This window comes from Aulostomus chinensis, chromosome 16, assembly GCF_037954235.1.
Source record: "Aulostomus chinensis isolate RoL2024-O1b breed Wild chromosome 16, RoL_Achi_v1.0, whole genome shotgun sequence".
NCBI lineage: Eukaryota > Metazoa > Chordata > Actinopteri > Syngnathiformes > Aulostomidae > Aulostomus > Aulostomus chinensis.
In genome coordinates, this window is record NC_141335.1 from 4,179,067 (window position 1) to 4,200,752 (window position 21,686).

Genomic DNA, 21,686 nt, shown 5'->3' on the forward strand with positions numbered 1-21,686 from the left:
TTAATAATTCACAAGAGTAAGAGTGAACATTATTTTTCCCCTGGGCAATTTAAGTGCAAGAAAAGCGCTCGTGTATTTAATGCACGGTGCTCTGTTGCACCAGGTTTTGCCATTGTTCAACATCTTAAGAGAGGCTGGAACGAACGAGACTTTGATGCAGTTTGTTTTGCACTTTGGTCCTCCAAATCATCTCCCTGATTGCAGAAGTTTGTATTCAGAGAAAAAGATCTGATCCTTTGCTGAAATTATGACACCAATCTAAACACTGACATCTAGTTAGAGGCGAATGCTTCTTCTTAAAGGAAGAGTCGGCAATTTTCATTCAATACCTTTTTTTTTTTTTTTTGGTCTAATCCCGCCCGTAGCTCCTCGCTATCGTCCAACTCTTCCCGCACGGCTCCTGGCACTTTAAAGCGAATAAAAACAGCACTATCGCAGCCAATCAGCAGCAGGAACGATCGTGCTCACCGCTCGGCTGTGGTGAATTCTCTCCCTCCGCCAGGTCTTTGCCAGAGCTGGATGGTAATAATGAAAAGTAAATAAGCTCAGAGACATTACCTTGCCCACTTGGTATAAATATTTCACGTGCTATGGCAGGCCTCACATTCTTTACCTTGGAGTTACACGTCTTCACCTGTGGAACCTTTGTGATCCTGAGTGGTGAATCCTGCACTCTGGCTCACATGTATGATGTTGTAATGAAAATACCAGGAAGTTATGAACGTAGCTGACGTCACTTGAAGCGCTGAAGAGACGTTTCTAGGTGTCAGGAGCTGAGAAATGAACGCTTACCTTACACTTCCAAAGTTTTGACAGCGCTAAGTCTTTGTTTTGCTCTGCGGGTGCATATGCGTGCGCACGCGTGTGCGTGTGTGTGTGTGTGTATCCTCTCTGGTCATCTAAAAAAGAAAAAGCAACTTCACCTAAAACTCAGCAAATCAGATTGTTGCGTTGGTATACTTTTAAAATCCAATGCAATCCAAACGTATTTATTTTGTATACATTCTAAATTCATGCTTTGTTCTTTTTTCAGTGTATCAGTGTAGATGTTGTGCCAGGATGTATTTTTTTCTACCCTTGGGTCCCAGGGTGAAACCAAATTTCTGTTTCGGGTCTCCAGCTGAAAAACTTTGGGAACCGCTGTCCTAAATTGATTGAACTGTGAGTGAATCACATCCTCATCCTGGCACCCAACGAGGGGCTACTGAGGGTCGCAGGGTTTCCCTCAGGCCGAGTGTAAAGGCCTGAGGGCCCATCAAAGGATACAGCGTGTTAAGGAAAGTCTTCCGCCTCAGCGACATCACAGGACATCAGTGCTCTGACTTAGGGCTCGCCATGGATAACCCTCAGCTGGCTAAAGCCAGCCCCCAGCTGAGCCTGCACCCGGCCCTAATACCCCCAGATTGTAACCCATCTTTTGTACCCCCAAAGGGAAAAAAGAGGGGGTGCTGCTTTCCAAAAGAGATGAGGAGCAGAAAGGAACTGAGGCAGGGGGCGGGGGGGGGGGGTGTGAGGGAGAATGAGAGAGTGAGAGGTGCTGAAATTGAAGAGTATGAATGGGAACAGATTGGGTAATTATAGTGTGGTGCCTGCCCTCTGTGGCAAGGAGTTAGGAGGAAATGTGAAAATGGCTGACAACAAAATGGCCTCAAAAGAGCCTAAATCGGCTCCCAGGACTGAGGTGACGAATTCAGCTGCTGTGACCGAGGATGTGGCCCCTCAATTAGATATGAGGACGGCTTCCTAATTGATAACAAACAGAGCAGCAGCAGATTAAACAGCTGAGGAGGAGAGGAGGCATTACACTGAAATGATAGTGAGAGAAGAGAGAAATAAAGAAAAGAGAGGAGAGAGAGATGGAGAACAAGACATAAAAATGGGACGTGATTCACAGCGAGGGTTTTCATCTGTGTGTGTGTGTGTGTGTGTGTGTGTGTGTGTGTGTGTGTGTGTGTGTGTGGGAGAGAGACAGAGAGAAAAAGAGAGCGAGAAAGAGAGAGTGAGAGAGAGAGAGAAGCAGCAGGCAGCAGGATTGTATGACAGACAGAACAGGACAATATGAACATTTGATGCCGGGGCGCTTTATTCCAGCTTAGCTCCTCATAATACTGTCTGAATCTGGAGAGAGAGGGAGACCCGGAGAAAGAATAAAAGAATGAACAAACGTGGAACTAGAGAGAGAGACAAACAGAGAGCTAGTAGGAGAGAGAGAAAGAGGAGTATCAGCCCGACTAAGCAGGGATAACAATAATACTGCATATAAAACCATCAGATATTACACCCCTTATTTCCCGCCGCTCAAACGCGACACTAATCTTATTTATATAAGAGCTTTAGGGGTTGCAGAGCGTCCAGCGAACCGCACTGATAAAGAGGGGCGTTTTAGTGGGCCATTTTTCGGGATGGGGGGGAGGGGTTTGAGGTGGACGTTAAGAGCCCGATATTGACTGATATTTGGGTTACTTCCAAATAAATGAAGGATTAGTTTAACTGGCACACGGCAGCGCTTACAGCACATTAACAGGCTCATGTCTGTGTGTTTGTAGTCTGACATGTTGGCTGTCAAACAGGATCCATGAAATACATGCGTGAGTGTACAGCGTGGATTTGCTCTTTTAGACATTTAGAGTGCAGATTAACTTTTTGACCTTTTGGTTTCTGACAATAGTGTCAACAGTGTTATTAAAGACTGGTCCCTTACAGAAAACACAAGCTTATTTCATCTGATTACTGTATAAACTCCTATATATTAATTTTATGACTCTTTCTTAAATCTAATACAATTATGCCTCTTTCTTAATATGCCAGCATTAACACAACAGCCGAATTTCGTCCGCGCTGACAGAAAACTTCATCCTGATCATCATCCAACACTAAAGAAGTCCAAGTCGAGAAAGAATTAGAATCGACAAATACTCAAGTGAAAATATCAACTCCGCTATTGGCTGACCTCAGCATACACGCATGGACATTATAACAACACTTGTCTTCTGTGCAAATGTTTAAATTGTGGGCATGTGCCTGTGACAGGACAATACGTTTGATACAGAAGAATCCTCTCATGGGGAGGATGTGTAACTTTATATTGTGAATGATATGAAACATATAGAAGGACCAGTGTCTTCTCTCTTCCTGTATTATTGTAAAAACATCAACACCGTTTGATTTTAAATGCCTGACACGTTCTGAGTATTTTCTTTATCCTCAACAAGTTCCCATCACCTGCATCTCGCTAGTTACTCCCAGCAGCATGAAAAATACACCAGACCAGAGAATTCTAGTTCATGTACTAAAACACTGTTGGATGGAACAAACAACAATACAATCAAATCTGTCAAGGAGACCAGACGCACATCCACACGTATGCAAACATGAACACATGTTTTCACTAATTAACCCAGGCATGATGCCTGGACACACACACACACACACACACACACACACACACACACACACACACACACGCACGCACACACACGCACACACACACACACACACTTCTGACACACTTGGTAACCAGCAGCCAAGTGTTTGACAAACACTTCTATCAGATAGGTGTTAAGGACTTCATGGTTTCATAACGCTAATTGCTCATTTGAGAGACAACAATGAGCTTATTGCTGAAGACGTGTGATACCTCCTCCTCCTCCTCCTCCTCCACCTCCTCCTCCTCCTCAGCATTGCCATGCCGTGCGTCAGATAGGGGAGGAAGATATGGGGTGAACCCTGCTTTCCTTACTGCTAGCATATCTGACAAGAAACAGTACAAGCCCTCACTAGGGAACAAATGAGCTGGCATCAGATTCTTCTATCACACTTTTTGATTTAATTAACAAGCAACATCAAGAGCCAAAGAGGGGGAAGAGGAGGAGGAGGAGGAAGAAGAAGAAGAGGAAGAATAAGCAGAAGAAGAAGAAGCAGAAGAAGAAGAAGAAGGAGAAGGAGAAAAGGGGGAGCGGGGTGAAGAGAAAAAAACTTGTCGTCAGTTTGACTTGGCTGACGAATGACCTAATTGGCTGTATTATCAACTCATTATCAAAGGCTAATTAAGGAGCTACAGAATGGCGCCAATTATGACAAAAAAATTGCAAACGACTCAGTAACCACGGACAACATACACTACATACACCCCCGACCTCCACCAAAACCCCCCCTGCCACCAGTTCCTCCTCCCCCTCAATTTAGCCCGACACTAAAGTGTTTCACTGTAACAAAAGGTTTATTTGTAGGAAAAGGACTTCTATTGTTAGCTGAGTAACAATGAGGCCCGGGGGGGGATGCGGGTCAGGAGTTTGGGGGTGGGGGGTATCATGCTGGGCATTTGTAGAAGAGGTGAGGGTCCGTTATCTGTGTTTGAGTGTGTGGGTTTTAGCAAGTCGACGGTGTGGTATTGTGGGCAAGTTAAAAGTTAGACAGAGTTCAGTGGAGATGGGGGGTGGGGTGGGGGTGGGGGTTTGCCCTCATTAACCCACGCCACCTCGACTCCATCAGCCAACCGGCAGGTTAAAGCAGCAACACAACCTAATTAGAGTGAGGGACAGGCCGAGGGGTGAAATGTCAACGTTCACTCTTTCTCTCTCTTCCCATCACTCTTTTCGGATGACGTGATGTTGCTCTCTTGGTCAGTGAGGCAACAAAAAAACAACAACAAAAACCAAAAAAAAACAACAACTTGAAAACACTTGAACAGTGACATTGTTCCGGATCTGGGATGGAAACTATTTTGAATTATCTGACGTGTTTGGTCTTTTATACGGAAACACCTAAAGTGACCAAACAGTATCATCTTCACTGTCCTCTTCATTAGACTGATTTTAAAAATGAGAAAGACGGTAACAGGAGAATCCAACTCCTGACGCTGCTCACTTCAGCCTTCATTTAACTCTCAGGAGTTCCTGTATTTCTAGAGTGATGCGACGTCAGCTCTCTGCTTGTGGTGCCCTGAATTAAATAAACTGCACACAGATCTCACAGTTTTTGAAAGGTTTTACAGTTTTGCTTGTACAGAGTGAAGCTGCAGCGGTTGTGAACAACATCACATTGTCGAGCTTCAAGGTCACTCTGTGCGCTGCGAAGATCCCATTGTCGATGTGACGTCATCAGAACTTAAACACTTTGATAAGATTATTAACAAAATCCGCTTACTTGATGAGTTAGTTCAGTTTTCTTAAGTGGTAACACACCAAAGACATATTCCGGAGCTCCAAATTTAATGTAGATAGTGCGGTCACATTTATCATTCTGAATTTTACCTTCTGCCTAAAAACAGCTTTGTTAAAACCATGAGAATGCTTTAAGACTATCACTCTTCATGTGCTCCTGACTTTTAAATGTTACATAATTAAAGTAAAAAGAATGACCAGACGTTTTCACAGATTTTTCCACGAACAAAGGTTTGTGCTGTAGGAAGTTAAAGATTTACACTGACAAAGAGATGCGTGAATATCCTCTGATGCATTATGGGAACGATAACCGAACTGATTTGATGACAGCTCAGCGCTGCACGGTAGAACTTTAAACTCCCACCAAGAGGATGGAATTAGTCACAAACACGACTCCATCCCATCACCTGTGTCTTCCTTCTTTACTAATTTCCCTGCATCTCCAGTGAAGAAAACCGTTTGTATGATTTACATCTGTCATATGAAGTTTTCCACCCCCACACCCCCCTACTCTGCCCCCCCCCCCTTCTCTGCACTCTTTCAAGGTCCACAGGCTTGACTCCACCTTTTCAATTCAGCTTCCCAGCAGCACTACTAAGTGGGGAGGGAATTGGAACCAGTTCTATCAGTGTGATTGAGGGAGCAAGAGGTGTGTGTGTGTGTGTGTGTGTGTGTGTGTGTGTGTGTGTGTGCGTGTGCGCGCGCGCACATGTGTCTGTACTAATGTCTAGGGTGTTGGTGAAGCATTGAGCAAAAGGGGGCCCCATGAAAAAGGGGGTCAAGCACATAGAAGAGCATTTCAGCGTGGAGTGGAAGAAAGAGTGAGTTGCAGGGAAGATGAGAGGAGTGGAAAAGGCTGAGCTGAGGCCATAGAGGTTGTGAAAAGATAGGGGCCCATACTGAGATCACACCTGCTCTCTGACATGCAACACACACTTGTGCGGGTTACAAGTCATGTGCAAATGAGAGGTTACAACAGTGAATGAGCAGGACTGAAGCAGGTTGTGTAGTGGCGACCCTGCCGTACGCACACACACTCAATTCTGAGTTAAAATGTTATTTATATTCACGTTGGGATTGACATGTTACATAACAGCCTCAACAAAATCAAGGCCTTTGGGTGAGTGAGAGGAATGTTAACTGTTAGAGTATATGAAAGTCAGTAAGTTGAAAAAAAATGCAAAGCATTAAAAAAAAAGAAAAAAGTGTTGAGTGAAATTAAATTTCCAAATGAGTCCTAAAATCTACTGGGTTCCTCTTCGGCTGTAACTCCACCCCTTCACTATAATTCACGGTAGTTATTAGATAATCCTGCTAACAACAGACAGACAAACACACAACACAACAAACACAACCTCCGTGGGGGGGACCAAGATGGAGTGGCAGGTTTTATTGCAGATATCAAGTGAAACGCAATGAAATCTACTCACCATGAACAGGTCTCTGGCCTCTAAATCTACAGCAAGGAGGAAGGCCTTCTCAAAGCGCTGGTGTCTGCAGAGAACGTAGAAACTCTTTTAGAGGGAACATCTGACAAAACACCCAAAACTAAAGGCTGTCTGGATCAGATTAACAGAAGGATGCTCATGTCTCCACACACCTCCCTATTTTCCAACATCTCCACAGAAAAACTTTCAATAACTGAACTGAGAGTTGGAAGCCCTCTCTCTTTTATTATCCAGAATTTAAGCTGGATCTCCCAGTACAAAACACCTCAACTTCTTCCTGTCCAGAGCCAACATGGAACAAACAAACAAACACAAGAAGAGTGGGAGGTGGTGGTGGTGATGGGGGGCTTCCTTCATTTGATGTTGATTGAGAGAAAAAGAATGCAGGTAGGTGATAAGAGAGGAGAGGAGGAGGGATGCCAGACGACGCACCAGCACCGTGACAAGGGAGGGAGAGAGAGAGAGAGAGAGAGAGAGAGGGAACAGGGGTAATTGCACAACGGAGAGCAGTACGCAGCAGTGTGTGGGAACAGCAGGGTCTATTTCAGTCAAACAGGCATTTCAAAAGGCTCTCATGGCAGCAGGGAATATGAAACAACAGCCCAAACAGGTGCATGTGTGCTGCTTCGCCTTATGAATGACTCAAAGCTCCAACTCTGTGTGTGTGTGTGTGTGTGTGTGTGTGTGTGTGTGTGTGTGTGTGAGAGAGAGACGAAATTCAAAGCTATTCCATATTTTCTTCTTCTTTTTTTTTCTTTCAGAAATTCCAAAATATCAATAGAAAGCAGAAAATAGGCAGTGCTAAATTGTCTCTCAAATACATGTGTTTTTGTTTTTGTTTTTGTTTTGTTTGTTTTTCCTGAAAGACATTTTGGGACAGGACTGTAATTCCAGAAGTTCTGTTGATAAATGAACAAAATAAACGAGTAACACGCCAGCAGCGTTCAGTCATTCATCGGGTACCTACTGGCAACAGATACATTTTTTTAAAGTTTTCAATTAAAGTTCAACATTTTATAGGTCATCGTCTGATCTCTAGCCTAAGGGCGGACCACACTTTTATGTATTCAGACAGGGTGCATTACCTGAGGAGATGGTGGAAAAAGCGGCGAGCGTACTTGCGGATTGGCTCCCGGTACTCCATTATTACTGCATCCGAAAGAGGGACGGGTGGGGCATAGAACACACCCAATACTGCTTGTAGTTGTGCTGCACAGAGTAGAATTAATCGCAGTGAAACAGTAAATATAACAATAAATACATAAAAACAAAATGGGTAAAGCTGTTTGAGATGTGTATCAGGAAACAATTCAGCAAAGCAGAAGAAGAAAGAAATATAAGATGTTTTACAATGTCACAGGATTATGGTTTTATGGTAAATATAACAATAAAAATGTTGGGCTTTAACTGTGTCATCACTTGCCTCTCTGGATGTTGGTGAATTTCATAGAAAAGGTTAATGAGAGCAGAATTTCATAAAAATACAGGGTATAAAAAAAAGTAAAGCAATAATTAAAAAAAAAATCAAAATATAACATTTTGCTACAAAACATTAGGCTAATATTGCTCATTAATTATTTTTTTTTCTTAGTGACTACCACAACAACTGCCAAAAAATTATTCTCCTTTCTGATTCAGGCTCCGTGAATTTTAGGACTGAGGTTTCGTTACATACGGTGAGATGTGTCCACCCACAGAGCAACTCTACACGAGCATAAATACTTGAGATTTAAACAGGTATCCGTGGTATTTTCTGCTGGTGTTCGATGAGAGACCCACCCTCTCTTTCTGCATTCAGCTGCTGCCTCAGCAGGTGGTTGGTGATGGAGCTCAGGCCTCGGAAGCACTCATCTCCCACAGTGCTCCAGTCCAAGGCCTCCAGGATGTGCAGCGCCTCTGTGACCTGGCCGCAGCGCAGCCGCTGCTGCAGAAGCTCCCCTGGACCCATCTGGCCTCCGGTGAGAGCCCCTGTCACGTTCAGCCTGAGTTTTAATTCCAGTTTATTACATGAACAATTAATAAACAACATTCAATTATGCACAATGCTATAAAAGGAATTAAACACTTGATGATGATATTATTACCCATGTTAGCTATAATGTTTGGTTTGTATATCATATCAAACATCGAGAATATCGATGAAAGTTATTTCACATTTTTAGATTGAGAGTATTCATCAATGTGTGTTGATATTTCAAATGTAAGCACTGATTTTTACATATTCTCCTTATACAAGTATAAACACGTAAACAGACCAACACCTCCAACATTTCCATGCGAGTACGAACTGATTCTTCCCTTTTCCACTGCAACGCTGAGGCAGAGTTTAACACTGGACAGTTTGAAGCAACTGGCCAGGAAGTCTGTTTAACTCCAAGTGTATAATTGTTGGTTGATGTGAGCAAATACCAAAATAAAAAAGGAGTAAAAGTGCATTTCATTCATCTGTTTATATTCATCAGATAAGACTGGGGATCTCGCATGCGTGTTCACCTGAATTCAAGTGACTTCCTAAACCTTAAAAGTCTTAAAACCAAAATGTGAAATAATGTATGATGTGTGTGTATGTGTGTATGTGTGTGCGCGCGCGAGTGTGAGCTTTACCTCAATGTCTTAGATCACCTCAAGTCATTTATGATGGGTGAAGACAAAAGAAACAACCCTACTTTTTATGCCTCTTGTCCACAGGTGATTGATTATGCTTTTGTTTGTGAATTTGTGAGAGCAGATTAGGACTCTGCTGAATAATGGAAGGACGAGGTTTTGTACCCTTACCGGCAGTCGAGGTGTCTCATTCTGTGTGCGAGGGCAACGATAGATTACACATACGGGAGGTAAAGGTATTGAATGCCAAGGATGATTAGGGTCCACTGTGACTTGATCAGGACGGTGTACAGTAAAACACTGTTGCCGGCTTGTTGTGAGGAAGATGGATGCGCATGTAATGTGCTGCAAAAGCACATATAAACATGGCTGCTGAATCTGGCCTCCTTTTCCCACATACAAGTAGAAGCTGGGAGGAAGTGGAATCCTACCTGAATGAGCTTATTCCCTGAACAAAATTGAGAAGTGTCACATTTCTGGAGAGTGTGTAAGTGATCACCGACAGCACTGTCAAATTAATTGAAGAAGTTGTGTGTGTGTCTGTGTGGGTGACAAGGCAATTAAAATGACAAGCTAGCAATTAGCAAGCCCCCAAATCCCCTTAAGAGTGGGCTAATGTAATACATCAGCTGAGCGCGGTGCAGTGTGTGTGCGTGTGTGGCGTGTGCTTTGACTTAGGTGTTAATGTCTGCTCTGAGCGAACTCCAAGCAGAAACCATGGATTATTATCAATTCTCCCCCTGCGCTCGTCTACAATCCGATAGCTCAGGTCAGCGTCAGACACAACAACCAAAACAACACCAAGCAGGACAAGATCAGCAGCAGCATCAATAACAGGGGCAAAGAAACCTTACTTGCTTTGTGCATTGTCAATAGGACAAAAAGATTTTGGAGGCTAAAGTTCTCTGAGCTACAAGTGACACTGACATCAGCCGCCTCGCGAATTAATGAGGAACTGTAGCTCAGCATTCTGCCCCATAAAAATAAAGAAGGTTAACACTACATACAAATGTGTTATTAATCTTTCAGAAGGTTAATAAAATCTAAATGCTCAAATATCTTGGAATTACATTAGTCAATTTTAAGAGCACCAGAGCGTTTAAAGTTGGAGACTTAAGAGTTTTTACAAATGAGCCCGTGCAGCTGCGGAGAGGCCACCTAGATGTTAAACTGACGCCTGCTCAATACACCTTTCTGCTTTTGTCGGAAACCAAAATGAAAAGACAAAGCTTGAGCTGTCTATTAACACTTGTCGTGTGCTCACTTATGTAATTGGACATCTATAATATTTCTATTCCCAAATAAAATGAGAATTTTCTTTGCATATCATGCGGCACATTCCCGAGTCTGCCCTTCCGCAGCCTGTACCGGTGCCGGCCCAGCCGTGGCCAACGTGTGCCCAGATGAGATAACTCAGTGCAGGCAGGGGGGGTGGAGGGCTGCACCAGAGAGCGCTGCCTCCTATGGAAAAAAAAAGGGAGAATTTGGAGCTTGGCCAAGTCTTTCTTCATCGCCGCCTCCCAACTCACTCCTTCTGTCATGTAGCGGGCCTTATGAAATGAGTCAATACAGAGAAGGAGTGCAAGCAAACAAACAAATGAGTTGGAGTGTGTGTGAGTGTGTGTGCGTGCGTGCGTGCATGCACCCGTGTACACAGAAATAGAGGAATATACACACATCTGTGAGTGTGAATGTGTGTGTGTGTGTGTTGGGGGAATTATCAGGGAGAAAAGACGTGCAGTGACTTTCTTCATCAAAACCTTGGCAGACGATCAGAGGAGAGGAAGCTATTGTTAGAAGACACCCTCCCCTTTCCTTGTGCACACAGGCAAACGCAGTCAAAACCACACAGTCAAAACCACACAGTCAAAACCGCACAAACTCAAACACACTTCTACCTCTACCCCCACACTCCTGCTTTCAAACTTCCCACAAAACGGCCAGCCACTGTCACATCTTCTTTCCAAAGTCACAATTAAAGACGGTAGATATGTCCTGTGTGTGTACAAGACCCTATGAGTGTGCTTGTGTATGCTTGTGTGTTAGAGGCTGAGATGGCGGCTTCGGAACATTTTTGATTGGCAAACTTTATCTGGGGGCCTCAAGGGATGGCGCAGCCACTGCAAATGATTTATCGGAAAAATGCATCCCAGAATGCACCTGGGGGGCTCTTGCCCCGGGGCAATTATTGAATGACCTCTGAGAGCGTGACTCCTGCCAACCTTCCCACCCGTCAACAAATTAACTTCCTTCAGCAGTACTAAGATGACCCGTTCAGCAACCATATTTACACAGCAGGGTTCAGATACAGTGTGAGATCCAAGACACAGTCAGAGTTTCTGGAGGGAGGAGGACGCCTTCATTTGGATGCACCGTTTGTGAAATTCTGGACAGATTCTGAGGCAACATCAGCTGACAGCTGCCGCAAAAAATATATAGAATTTCTGGTTTATGGGTTTTGTTCCTAGAGGAGTGGACACCCGTATGAGAGAGGTAAAAACGAAGAGCATAAAATGAATCACAGATCTGTTAATTCTTTCACATGAACAGGTAACACAGCGGCAACTGTCATCATTCAACATCATGAAGGTAAATATCGGCCGTTACCGATACGTGGCTGATAATTTGGCACCGGTGTTGGGAAGAGGTGGCGGTGATGTAATGGAAGTATTAATGGTTTTCTATTAAAAGCAAAAGCACGAGATATGAAAAATGAGGAGTTTTTAGTGTGGTTGTGTAGAAACTTGTTAAACTGTTGTGTTACTAAAAAAAAAAGAAAGAAAAAAAAAAGATTGAATCATTGCAATATTTTGCTCAAGATATTTGCACAATATCAGGAATAATGATGATATTATTATGATACAGATACATGTTATCAAAACAGTAACAATAATGGACAAAACTGTTAATTCTAACCCCCCCTAGTATTTGACATTTTGCAGGTATTCATTTTTCAAAGCCTATTTTGGAAGGTGTTTTTCATACCTAGTCGGAATCTCAGGGCAGCGAGTGGTCCCCCATGAAATGCCAACATCAGCGTATCTGTCCCCTCTGGGCCTCCCTCTGGGCCGCTCCCCCACTGCAGAGTCTCCAGGCCCCCTGAGCAGCGCAGGTGCTGATCCAGTCTTAGCATGGCAGTTGGAGCTACTTCCTCTGCTACCAGTGCCATGCTTACAGGTGCCAAACCTACATCAAAGCACATCAGCTCCCCCTGCCCTCCCCCTACCATGACCATGGCCCCAGCAGGATGCCAGACAAGAAGGGTGGGTGGCACGGGGCAGGAGGCCAGGAGAGAGACCCCCCGTCGCTGGTCATACAGCACCAGGGAGGAGTCACTTAAGCCCAGGAGAAGTGTGGTCTCAGAGGGGTGATGTGTACAGGAAACGGGATGGGAAGGCAGCGGGATGCGGGTAACAGACAAGTGATGCAGGCGCCCTCTTGCACAGTCATACACATGGGCATTAGCCCAGGACTCCTCAGCTCCCTGTCCAGTGGGTACCTCCACTGTTAGCAGCTGGTAGGGCTGCAGCAGGCTGAAGCAGCAGTCCAGGAGGGTGGCTTCAGACTTAGTGGAGCTGAGCACCTGACAGTTGGAGAAAACATGGAAGAGAGAAGATTTTAATGTATGTAGTTCAAATGTCAGTTTACTATCTCTCCATCTGATCTGAACCAGTAATGTACAATAACATATCCTGTATAACTGCAAATATTTAGTGAGGCAAATGACATAAAAGTGATATTTAAAGTGATGCAGTTAATCTGTGGATTCAAGGGGTGTGGGGCAGTCAGCCTGAAGAAATATAGCCTACAGTATAGATTTTGATACCGTGCAGACTGGCTGGTTCTCACAGATATAAACTGGCAATAAATGCACTGAAGTCTTTGGAAGTGGAGCATTTCTGCTCTCCATGCACAACTGCTTTTCATATGACATAACACTAAACACATGACAGGCAGCTTGCATCGTCCATCATGATTATAAAAGTATAATTGTTGCGCATGACATAAATCCAGAGAGAAACTGACCAATAGATTTCTCTGAACTATGGGCAACTTTCAGCCCTGAATCTACGGTGGGAAAATAGCAGGGATTTCATCCACCTCTCTCAGTGTTGGTGCAGTCCAGCTGACTCATATCCATGTGTATTCCTGTCTGGCAGTAGACCTGCAGTGACCACACTTCCCATCAATACAGGAGTGGCTCGAAGGATGGTGCCCGTTCTAAACTAAATATACAACCACTAAGAAAATAATATAATGCTCCTTTTTGTCTCTTGGAGTTGAGGATTGAACCAGCTGCCTCAACTTGACATTTCATTGTTGCTGTTTTAACATGGCACAGAAAGAATGTTCCGGGTCGCAGTCCCAGTCGTCCAACAGCTTTTCTGTGTGGAGGGTGCATGTTCTCCCTGTGTCTACGTGCTCCCGTTTCCCTGACTACTCAAGTATGTGATCCTGATCAAGACACTGGCAGAAAGATCTGGAACCGGTCCCTGAGCAGCTCCATAGAGGGGGAGTTAAAAGATTGCAAAAAGCAGAGGACAGATTCCATTGTGTGACAACGACAATAGAGGCTTCCTATTGTCTTTTTTGGAGTTTGAGGCTAAACAGCTCACTATTTTCTCAATAAATGACGGATAAGAAGTGAAGAACATGTGAGAAGAAGACAGACAGGGAAATGAGTCATAGCATAGCATAGCAGCAGCCCCAAACCCCCTGGAGATGGATGAAATAGAGTCTTCCACTTTACTCATAAACACCAGACTGTCAATCAAGACAGCTAATGATAAGCGCTCCATTTTAACTCAAGGTCAACAACATGTACTCCCTGAGCATGCCACGGCTTGGCACCCCGCACCCGGCGATAAACAACCTCCTGTTTGCCCGAGTGAGGCGCCAAGAGCTCAACACTGGTCTGAACAGCAAGAAACCAGCTCTTTTCAATATAAAGAGGATGATACAAGGAGACAGCTTGGAATTAATTGACCATTGGTCAAATCCAGAATATATATATCAGTTGTACCTGGATCACAACCAGCTGGTGGGAGTGAGCACAATGGCCCCGCTAAGAAAGCTAGCACCAACAGACTGAGGGAGATAGGCCGTGTCACCGGTGGTGCTGTCGATAAAACACCCACAAGGAACCAAGAGCAGAACTGTAGGTGGATGACAGGAGACAACAGCTTGTAGTAAACAGCAACCCAGTCCCTTACAGAGCTTTTCAGGAGGGATTTCACCTTACCAAAGCCTCTATCAGAGCGGCATTGACCATGGCAGCTTTGGCTAAATGAGCCCATTTCATTTCGCCGTGTAGACAGAAACAGGGATCGGCTTCCTGCCTGCTTGCCTTCCTTTCCTTTCACAAAGCTGCCCGGCCCAGTTTTTTGGCATGCATTGCCAAAATGGGACTTAGAGGGAGGAAGGGAGTTTATTCTGCCTGTCCGTGGTCTACAGCAGGAGAGAAGCAGATGACTGTCCTCCTGAAAGCTTTTTTTTTTTTTTTTTTTGCTCTCCATAATCCCCCAGAGCTAGCTCCTGCTGCTCCCCAGGGGGTGGGTGCTGCGTCTGTGTTTATTTGAGGTAGCAGGAAAGACGGGCTCAATGCATATGGGGTATCCTCGGAAGGGTGTGGTTCTCTGGATAGCTGGATTTCTGCATGGACAAGGTGACACTTGCATTTAACAAACTGACACACAAACACATTGCAGGCAAGGGACCATGAAGTCCATCCACTGAATGCTGTGACAGGAATCACAAGCCCTACATCAATTTGACAAACCCTGACCCCCCCCCCCCCCCCTTGTCTACCCTCCAAACCCCAACTCATCCTCTCAGCTTTTCATCCTCTGCCCAACTCTCTGGTGCCCGCTGTGCCAGCATGCCACCATTGGGGATGAGGTGCGACTGATTCAGCCACTTCTGACCGGTGACCCTCCAAGGAAAGGCGGAGGAGGAGGGGGCAGTGTCAGCTAAAGCTCAGGAGAAAACAGCAAATCCTGCACGGCCTTGTTCTAACACCTGCAGTAGCTGTGTTCCCATTGTGGCTGCAGAATTCCACTTTTCACTTAAAGTGTTCTGTTTTGTCAGTATCTACGTAGTCATGGGACAAGGACATGGGATCATGTACTGTGGGTGTATGAACTGTTTTCTCTATAAATATATACATACAAATATTAAAATCTAAATGTATTTAAAAAGAAGGTCTAGAAGGTGAATGTAGGATGTGAATGACCTCCCTATACTGTATACTGGTGTTCAGCATACTTCTGCTACAAGTGCAAACAGCAATAAAATCAAATTTTAGGAACCTTGAAAACAAAACAAAACAGCCAGTTCTTAGAAAGAAGAGCAGAGGGGGGAATTCTGAAAGACACCGAGCATGTGTCACTTCAGCTGTGTGTGCCTGTGAGCTGGCCAGAGTATAGTATTGTAGCCAAATAAAGCTATAAGATACAATGTAGCTGGCTATTATTGTAGCTAAATATTCTGCATTCCCTGGTACTGAGAGCATAAAATGGAAAATGAATAAGGTCAAGAGAGGGATTGAGCGAGTGGGAGAAAGGAAATGACAGACAGAAAGAAGAGAGGTAACAGACAGACAAATATGCAGAATAGCTGATGAGAAAGTGGGAATGGAAGTGAGTGATGAGAGAGGAAGCAGAGGGAAAGAATGGGAAGGAGAAGAGTGGGTGAGAGAGATGCAAAGGGAGCAGAGACAGAGAGGGAGAGGCCTCTGGTAAGTAGCTTTCTCCTGGTTATTGGTTTCAGTGACTGGTCAAAACTATTCTTTCCCATTCTTCTTCTCTCTCTCTCGCTGGCACCTTTTTTTCCCCCTCCGTGGCGTGAAAGATAAAGCGGACGGGCCCAACTGTGTGGCTGGCCCTTGTTCACAGCAGTGGCCTTTTGAAGCCAATTTTCCAGCTCACGGAGCAGAGAAAGACAGGGAGAGACGGGGAGAGAGACGGAGGGACTCGGAGGAGAGTCGAGGGATGATGGGATGAGGGGGCTCTGGAGGGGCGGGGGGTGGGGGGGAGATGGGAAGTTTTAGGTATGTGAATTAGGGTTAGAGTTGAAGTACTGATGTGAGAAAAGACACAAGCTCAGCGGGACTACGAACCACAATATTCCTCACACCTTAAATATCATAATTGGAGCTTAATTGTAGGGGGGGAGGGAATATTGTTCACGTGAGCCAAAACTGCAGAACCAGTGTTTCACGTGGGATTTTTACACAGCAGTGGAGCTTGGGGGTAATTCTGCTCTTTACATTCCACACCAGACACTTTCATGGTCCAAAGCAGGATTCCAGAGCATTTCAGTAAATGTGCTTTCTACTGTACATGTATAGCATTTTATATGGCAAATTTAGCCATGTCATACACACACACACACACACACACACACACACACACACACACACACATATATACATATATAAATATATACACATGTATATATATATACACACAGAATTTAGTAATTGAGTCAAATGTTGGTATTCTATTCTTAATACAAAGAAGAATAAATGGGCATGAAGAAGCTCCTTTGTAGGTTTAAATTCATGATAATTTACACTAGGAGCAGTTCCTAATACTTTGTCCATATTTTTTAAATTAATCAAGGTTGAGGATTTATCAGGAATACCTCTCTGTTTAACACGGCTTCCACATAACCCCTGAAATAGCAGGGATGCAGCAATATATCGGCTCTGTATCAGTGTCTGCCGATATGGCAAATAAATTCATTTATTTGCTCATTTAAAATTAGTTGCTGAGTTATTTTTCATAAAGATAAATTTTATTAAACTCAAGCAGCATTTCTCTTAAACATATTCAATAAAACTGAATACCAAAATCCTCACGTTAAAGAAGGGTTAACAGCATTATCGCATTCGTCTGATCGAGGTGTACCTAATAAATCGACGACTAAGTCTATAGTCTTTCTAAACAAATTATTGAATTTAAGGTTGTTTCTCGTGGACAATCTGTTTAGGTTTTTCATGTTTTACCAGAGACAAATGCCATGCAGCACAGTGCCAAAGCAAATAGTAATTAAAAGACAGAAATCATACAAACGCAGATCAAACAACTGCAGAAAAACTGTTTGGTGGCAGATAACAGGATAGTCATACGGTTTAAAAATCAAAAATAAGTATGTTCACAAACATACGCACACAAAAACAAGAAAACAGTCTGTTTATGTTTCATTAGGAATATTAAATTCCTGTAAGCGTGTGTGTGTGTGTGTGTGTGTGTGTGTGTGTGTGTGTGAGAGAGAGAGCGAGAGAGAAGAGAGGCATGAAGGAGGGATCATTAAAAATGTTAACTGGCTGCAAAGAAAACAAACTGTATATGTGTTTTTCCCTCCTTCCCACCCTACACCCCCCTGCATGCCGTGGCTCCACTTATCAGCATGAGGAGGGTGGGGAGGTGTGTGTGTGTGTGTGTGTGTGTGTGTGTGTGTGTGTGTGTGGAGGGGGGCATAGGAATTAAGACCACATAGGGAAAGAAATCAGACTTTTTTAAATGCCGAGAGACTGGCTAGAAAATTGGCTTAGTGCTGCAGATAGCGAACTGAACAAAAGGAACATATATATGAGCTTGAAGTGATTGAAGTAGCTGGCGTCTCCCGATGTGTGCCCGGCGTTTGATTCCTGCCACGGCTCTCACATAAACTGCTCGCTTAATTTCACACCGCGCATCTGAAAAATGACAACAAACGCTTTCATTAGAGCACGATGCTGCAGCCCCACGAAGAGACTGTAATGTTCTTGAAGCGTGGAGGAAGGAAGGAGGAGAGGAGGATGGAGGAGGGGGGTGCTTGGAAGGAGACTGAGAGAATAAACTAGGTGAAGGAGTGTGATAAACGTGGAGAACGTTCCAAAAACAAGAAGCGGATAAAGCACCGAGCAGCATCTGCTTTGATTATTTCAATATTCATGTGCCCCCCCACCTCCGATCCATCCCTCCTTCTCTCCTGCCTGAATTTGTTCTCCTCGCATGCAATTGGTAACGCTCATCTTTCCTCTCCCTTGCAAACTCTTGCCCTTCTCTCGCTGTGTTGTGGTGAATATTTTGCATACGCTTAGCAAGGTACATGATATGAGGAGTGGAGTTCAGCCCAGATCGGTAATTTAGGATCTTTCATCTAATTTCGGCATCAGGCCAAGTAATGTTAATACAGAATGGGTTCATAGGTTTTGCCAGAGGCCACGAGGATGTGTGTCTCGGTGTGTGTGTGTGTGTGTGTGTGTGTCTCAGCTGCGTGGATGCGTAGGCGTTCTCCTTCACGCTGTACCACGGCTTAGCTCCCCAGCAATATTTAATATGGTGATGCACAGAGGTGCAACACAGAGGTGCCACCCTTTAGGTGACTAACCCACCATCCCAAATCCCATCCACAGCAACACAGGTCTCCACTCACAACTGCACCGCATTTATGTGTGTGAGTGTGAGCCCACGGTAGAATAAACAGACGGACTTGCATATCTAAAACTTAAAGAGTAGAGGGGACTTCTTTTTTTGCCATATTTTATGCCTTTCTCACATCTCAATGCCATTATTCCTGCACACTGTCCTTAAACTTTCAGCTTCCCTCCAGTAGAGTTAACTGTAAGTTTAAACACTGAAATGTACCGAGACGTACCGTCGCTGCTAAACTGATCTGCTGAATTATTAAAATGATTGGCTGTTGACTTTACAGATTTCACTTGTTCTTTAAAAAGTCCCGTGAGATGTTAACAGTTCGAACAGATAGGAAAAGGTTCAGTACATCTCATTGTGAGTACTGTAAGCACAATTCTAGCCTGGTACATAACTGAACAGATGACTTTGAATCATTCAAGCAAATTGTGTTGAGCATCAACAACAACTTGAACTTGAGGGTTTTACGTTTAGCCTCGACCCACCCTGCATCACGCTGCATTCCTCCAGCTGACGACCTCACGCTCCATCTCATCATCACTTCCAACACTCACTTACCCCTTTCCAATTAGCTTGAACCTAGTGCTGGTTCTGGGCTGGTGCTAGTGCCAGTTCAGAAGTGGTTCAAATTGTGAGCTCTTAGAAACATGACATAACGCCTGTGGGTTTCCTAGTAATGTAACGACCACTCTGATTCATCAGCTGATGATAATGAGTCTTAATGCTAGTAGACCTTCATTAGGCTCTTGGGGCCTGCTGCCAGTCCACAACCAACCCAAGTTTTATTCATGACAACCGGATTTTTGTGTTTTGCTGTAACAGAAACTAAACACACAAGATTGGAACTTATATTATTTGGATCAGTAGCATGTGTACGTGTGTTGCTACCTTCAGACCCTCAGTAGGTGAGCAGCTGAGCAGGACCAGGTTGTTTCTGTGAGTGGTTGTGGGTGTCCAGGGCCACAGCTCCTCATCAGACTCATCCTGGTTCCACCAGCACAGCGCCATGTCCTGGAGGTGGTTGAGACCCACACGTCTGGGTAGCCTACGTCCCTGCCCGGTCACCTCCACAGTGACCACCTGGGCATCAAAGATGCAGGGTATGAGAAAAAAGGTAAAAATGAGAAGCAAGACAGACCATATAATGATCAACGCTGGCAGGTACAGACACAGCTTCAAAGTTCAAACGTATCTTAAAAAGAAGGGGATGATTTCAGAGTTTCTACCTCTTAATCTGAATTCACACACCTGAGGGCTTTAAAACATCTACATCTGTAGCAGCTTTGCTGTCCTTTGTTCATCCTGTTTGTGTTGATGTCTAAGGTTGTTTTTCATCTTCCATTATTAATGTCTGCGTAGGTTTCGTTCTGTCGGGCTTGTTGTTTTAGTGATGTGCATATTTTTGGGAAGGTCCGCCACGCTCTACGGGCCACAACACAGAGACGCACAGTAATGAGCTCTTGTGGTGCTTTGGGGGGCACACAAGTGCACGCGCGCGAACACACACACACACACACACACACACACACACACACACACACACACACACACACACACACACACACACTTGCATGCATGCAAGCAAACACACAAAACTTGGTATAGCTATCTTACAAAGGACATTTATTGATATAATGCATTATCTTGCACATTATTATTAACTGTCAAAATTACAACCAAGTACATAACGTAACCATAACTCTAAACTGGGTCTAAACCCCAGTCTAACATGAACCCTAAAACCAAGTCTTAAAGAGATTGATCTCCCAAAAAAGTGTGTTTTGCCTTTCACGTACTGACATAGCGGTGAGTATAGACACACGTGTGCGCGCGCACACACACACACACACACACACACACACACACACACACACACACACACACACACTTAAAAAACATATAGTACTGTTTCCAAAGGCACTCTTAAAGCAGGTGAAATTGCAGGTCCTACACCGTGACCCTGCCTTTCATGTACACCACAGCTCATTCCCTCCTAACAGGGACACACACACACACACACACACGCACGTGCAAGCACACATACACACGATCCAATATTCATACAGGCCTTTCATACACTTCTTATCTCCGGTCACATTCACTAACACAATGAACCATTCGATGGCTAATACACACACCCACTCTCACCCACACCCACACCCACACACGTGTCCATGACCTCAGCTGCGATGCAGAAGAGTTGCCAGAACCTGACAGATAGAGGGAGGACAGAGGTGAAGGAGGGATAAGAGGGAGGAATAAAGGCTGGTAATGAAGGAATGAGGTGTAAGGAAATTAAAAGAAGGGTGACAGCTGCCTTTATCAACTACACTTTTGGGAAATGAAAATAACGCATGCTTGAATGAACGAATGAAGGACAAAATACGTAAGGAGAGAAAAAGGTAGAATAATTTGAATTTTTGACATAGATCAATGAGAGGTTTGTGTCAAGATAAATATCTGAAAGCAGTCAGTTGTGAAATCAGAATCACTCTAAATAAGCTTGTTGTCAAAAGCAGAACACAGGAATGTCTCATTAAAATGCTTTTACTATACAAAAAATGGTATAAAAACCCAGGAACATGCAAAAATTAGTAAATCGATAAGCTGTATTGTATGAGAAAGAGCAGATTTGAGGTTCAGTGGTCCATGCCTGCTCTTCTTGCCTCTTGGGGGGGGGGGGGGGGGGATTTGCTGAGGACATAGAGACGAATGAAAATGATGGAAGTACATGTGATGATAGAGGGAACAAAGAGTTGCTCCAAACAGTTGAACGGGAGATCACCAGCAGATTAGAAATGGAAAAGAAGAAAAAAAATCAGAAAATCACTGGGTTAATAACTCACTATCTCTTTCCCCCCTTGCCTCCCATCCCTCCATCCCACCCATCTTCCCAGATTTTTTTTTTTTTTTCACTGGCATTTGCTGGTCAGCAATAATCAAAAACCACTTTCTGTGGGCCGGATTAGTTTACCCCCCCCCCCCCCCCACGCCCCTCACTCTCTTCTCCAGCTTAGCCCACTGGACCAGGGCGATGTGTGTGTCTACGT

At 44.2% G+C, this 21,686-nt stretch overlaps 1 protein-coding gene across 9 annotated transcripts in view; it reads right to left on the bottom strand.

The window, feature by feature from the left end:
* The window catches only part of wdpcp (WD repeat containing planar cell polarity effector), a 72,029-nt gene that overhangs the window by 15,648 nt on the left and 34,695 nt on the right, over positions 1–21,686 (bottom strand). For 8 of the 9 annotated variants that reach the window (XM_086181518.1, XM_086181517.1, XM_086181515.1 and 5 more), the window contains 5 exons: positions 19,525–19,716; positions 12,200–12,797; positions 8,390–8,578; positions 7,696–7,819; positions 6,593–6,656 (listed from right to left, as the gene is read on the bottom strand). In XM_086181518.1, the coding sequence (XP_086037644.1) occupies positions 6,593–6,656; positions 7,696–7,819; positions 8,390–8,578; positions 12,200–12,797; positions 19,525–19,716 (1,167 nt within the window). The remainder of the gene's footprint in view (positions 1–6,592; positions 6,657–7,695; positions 7,820–8,389; positions 8,579–12,199; positions 12,798–19,524; positions 19,717–21,686) is intronic. The other variant, XM_086181520.1, reaches the window with a different exon arrangement.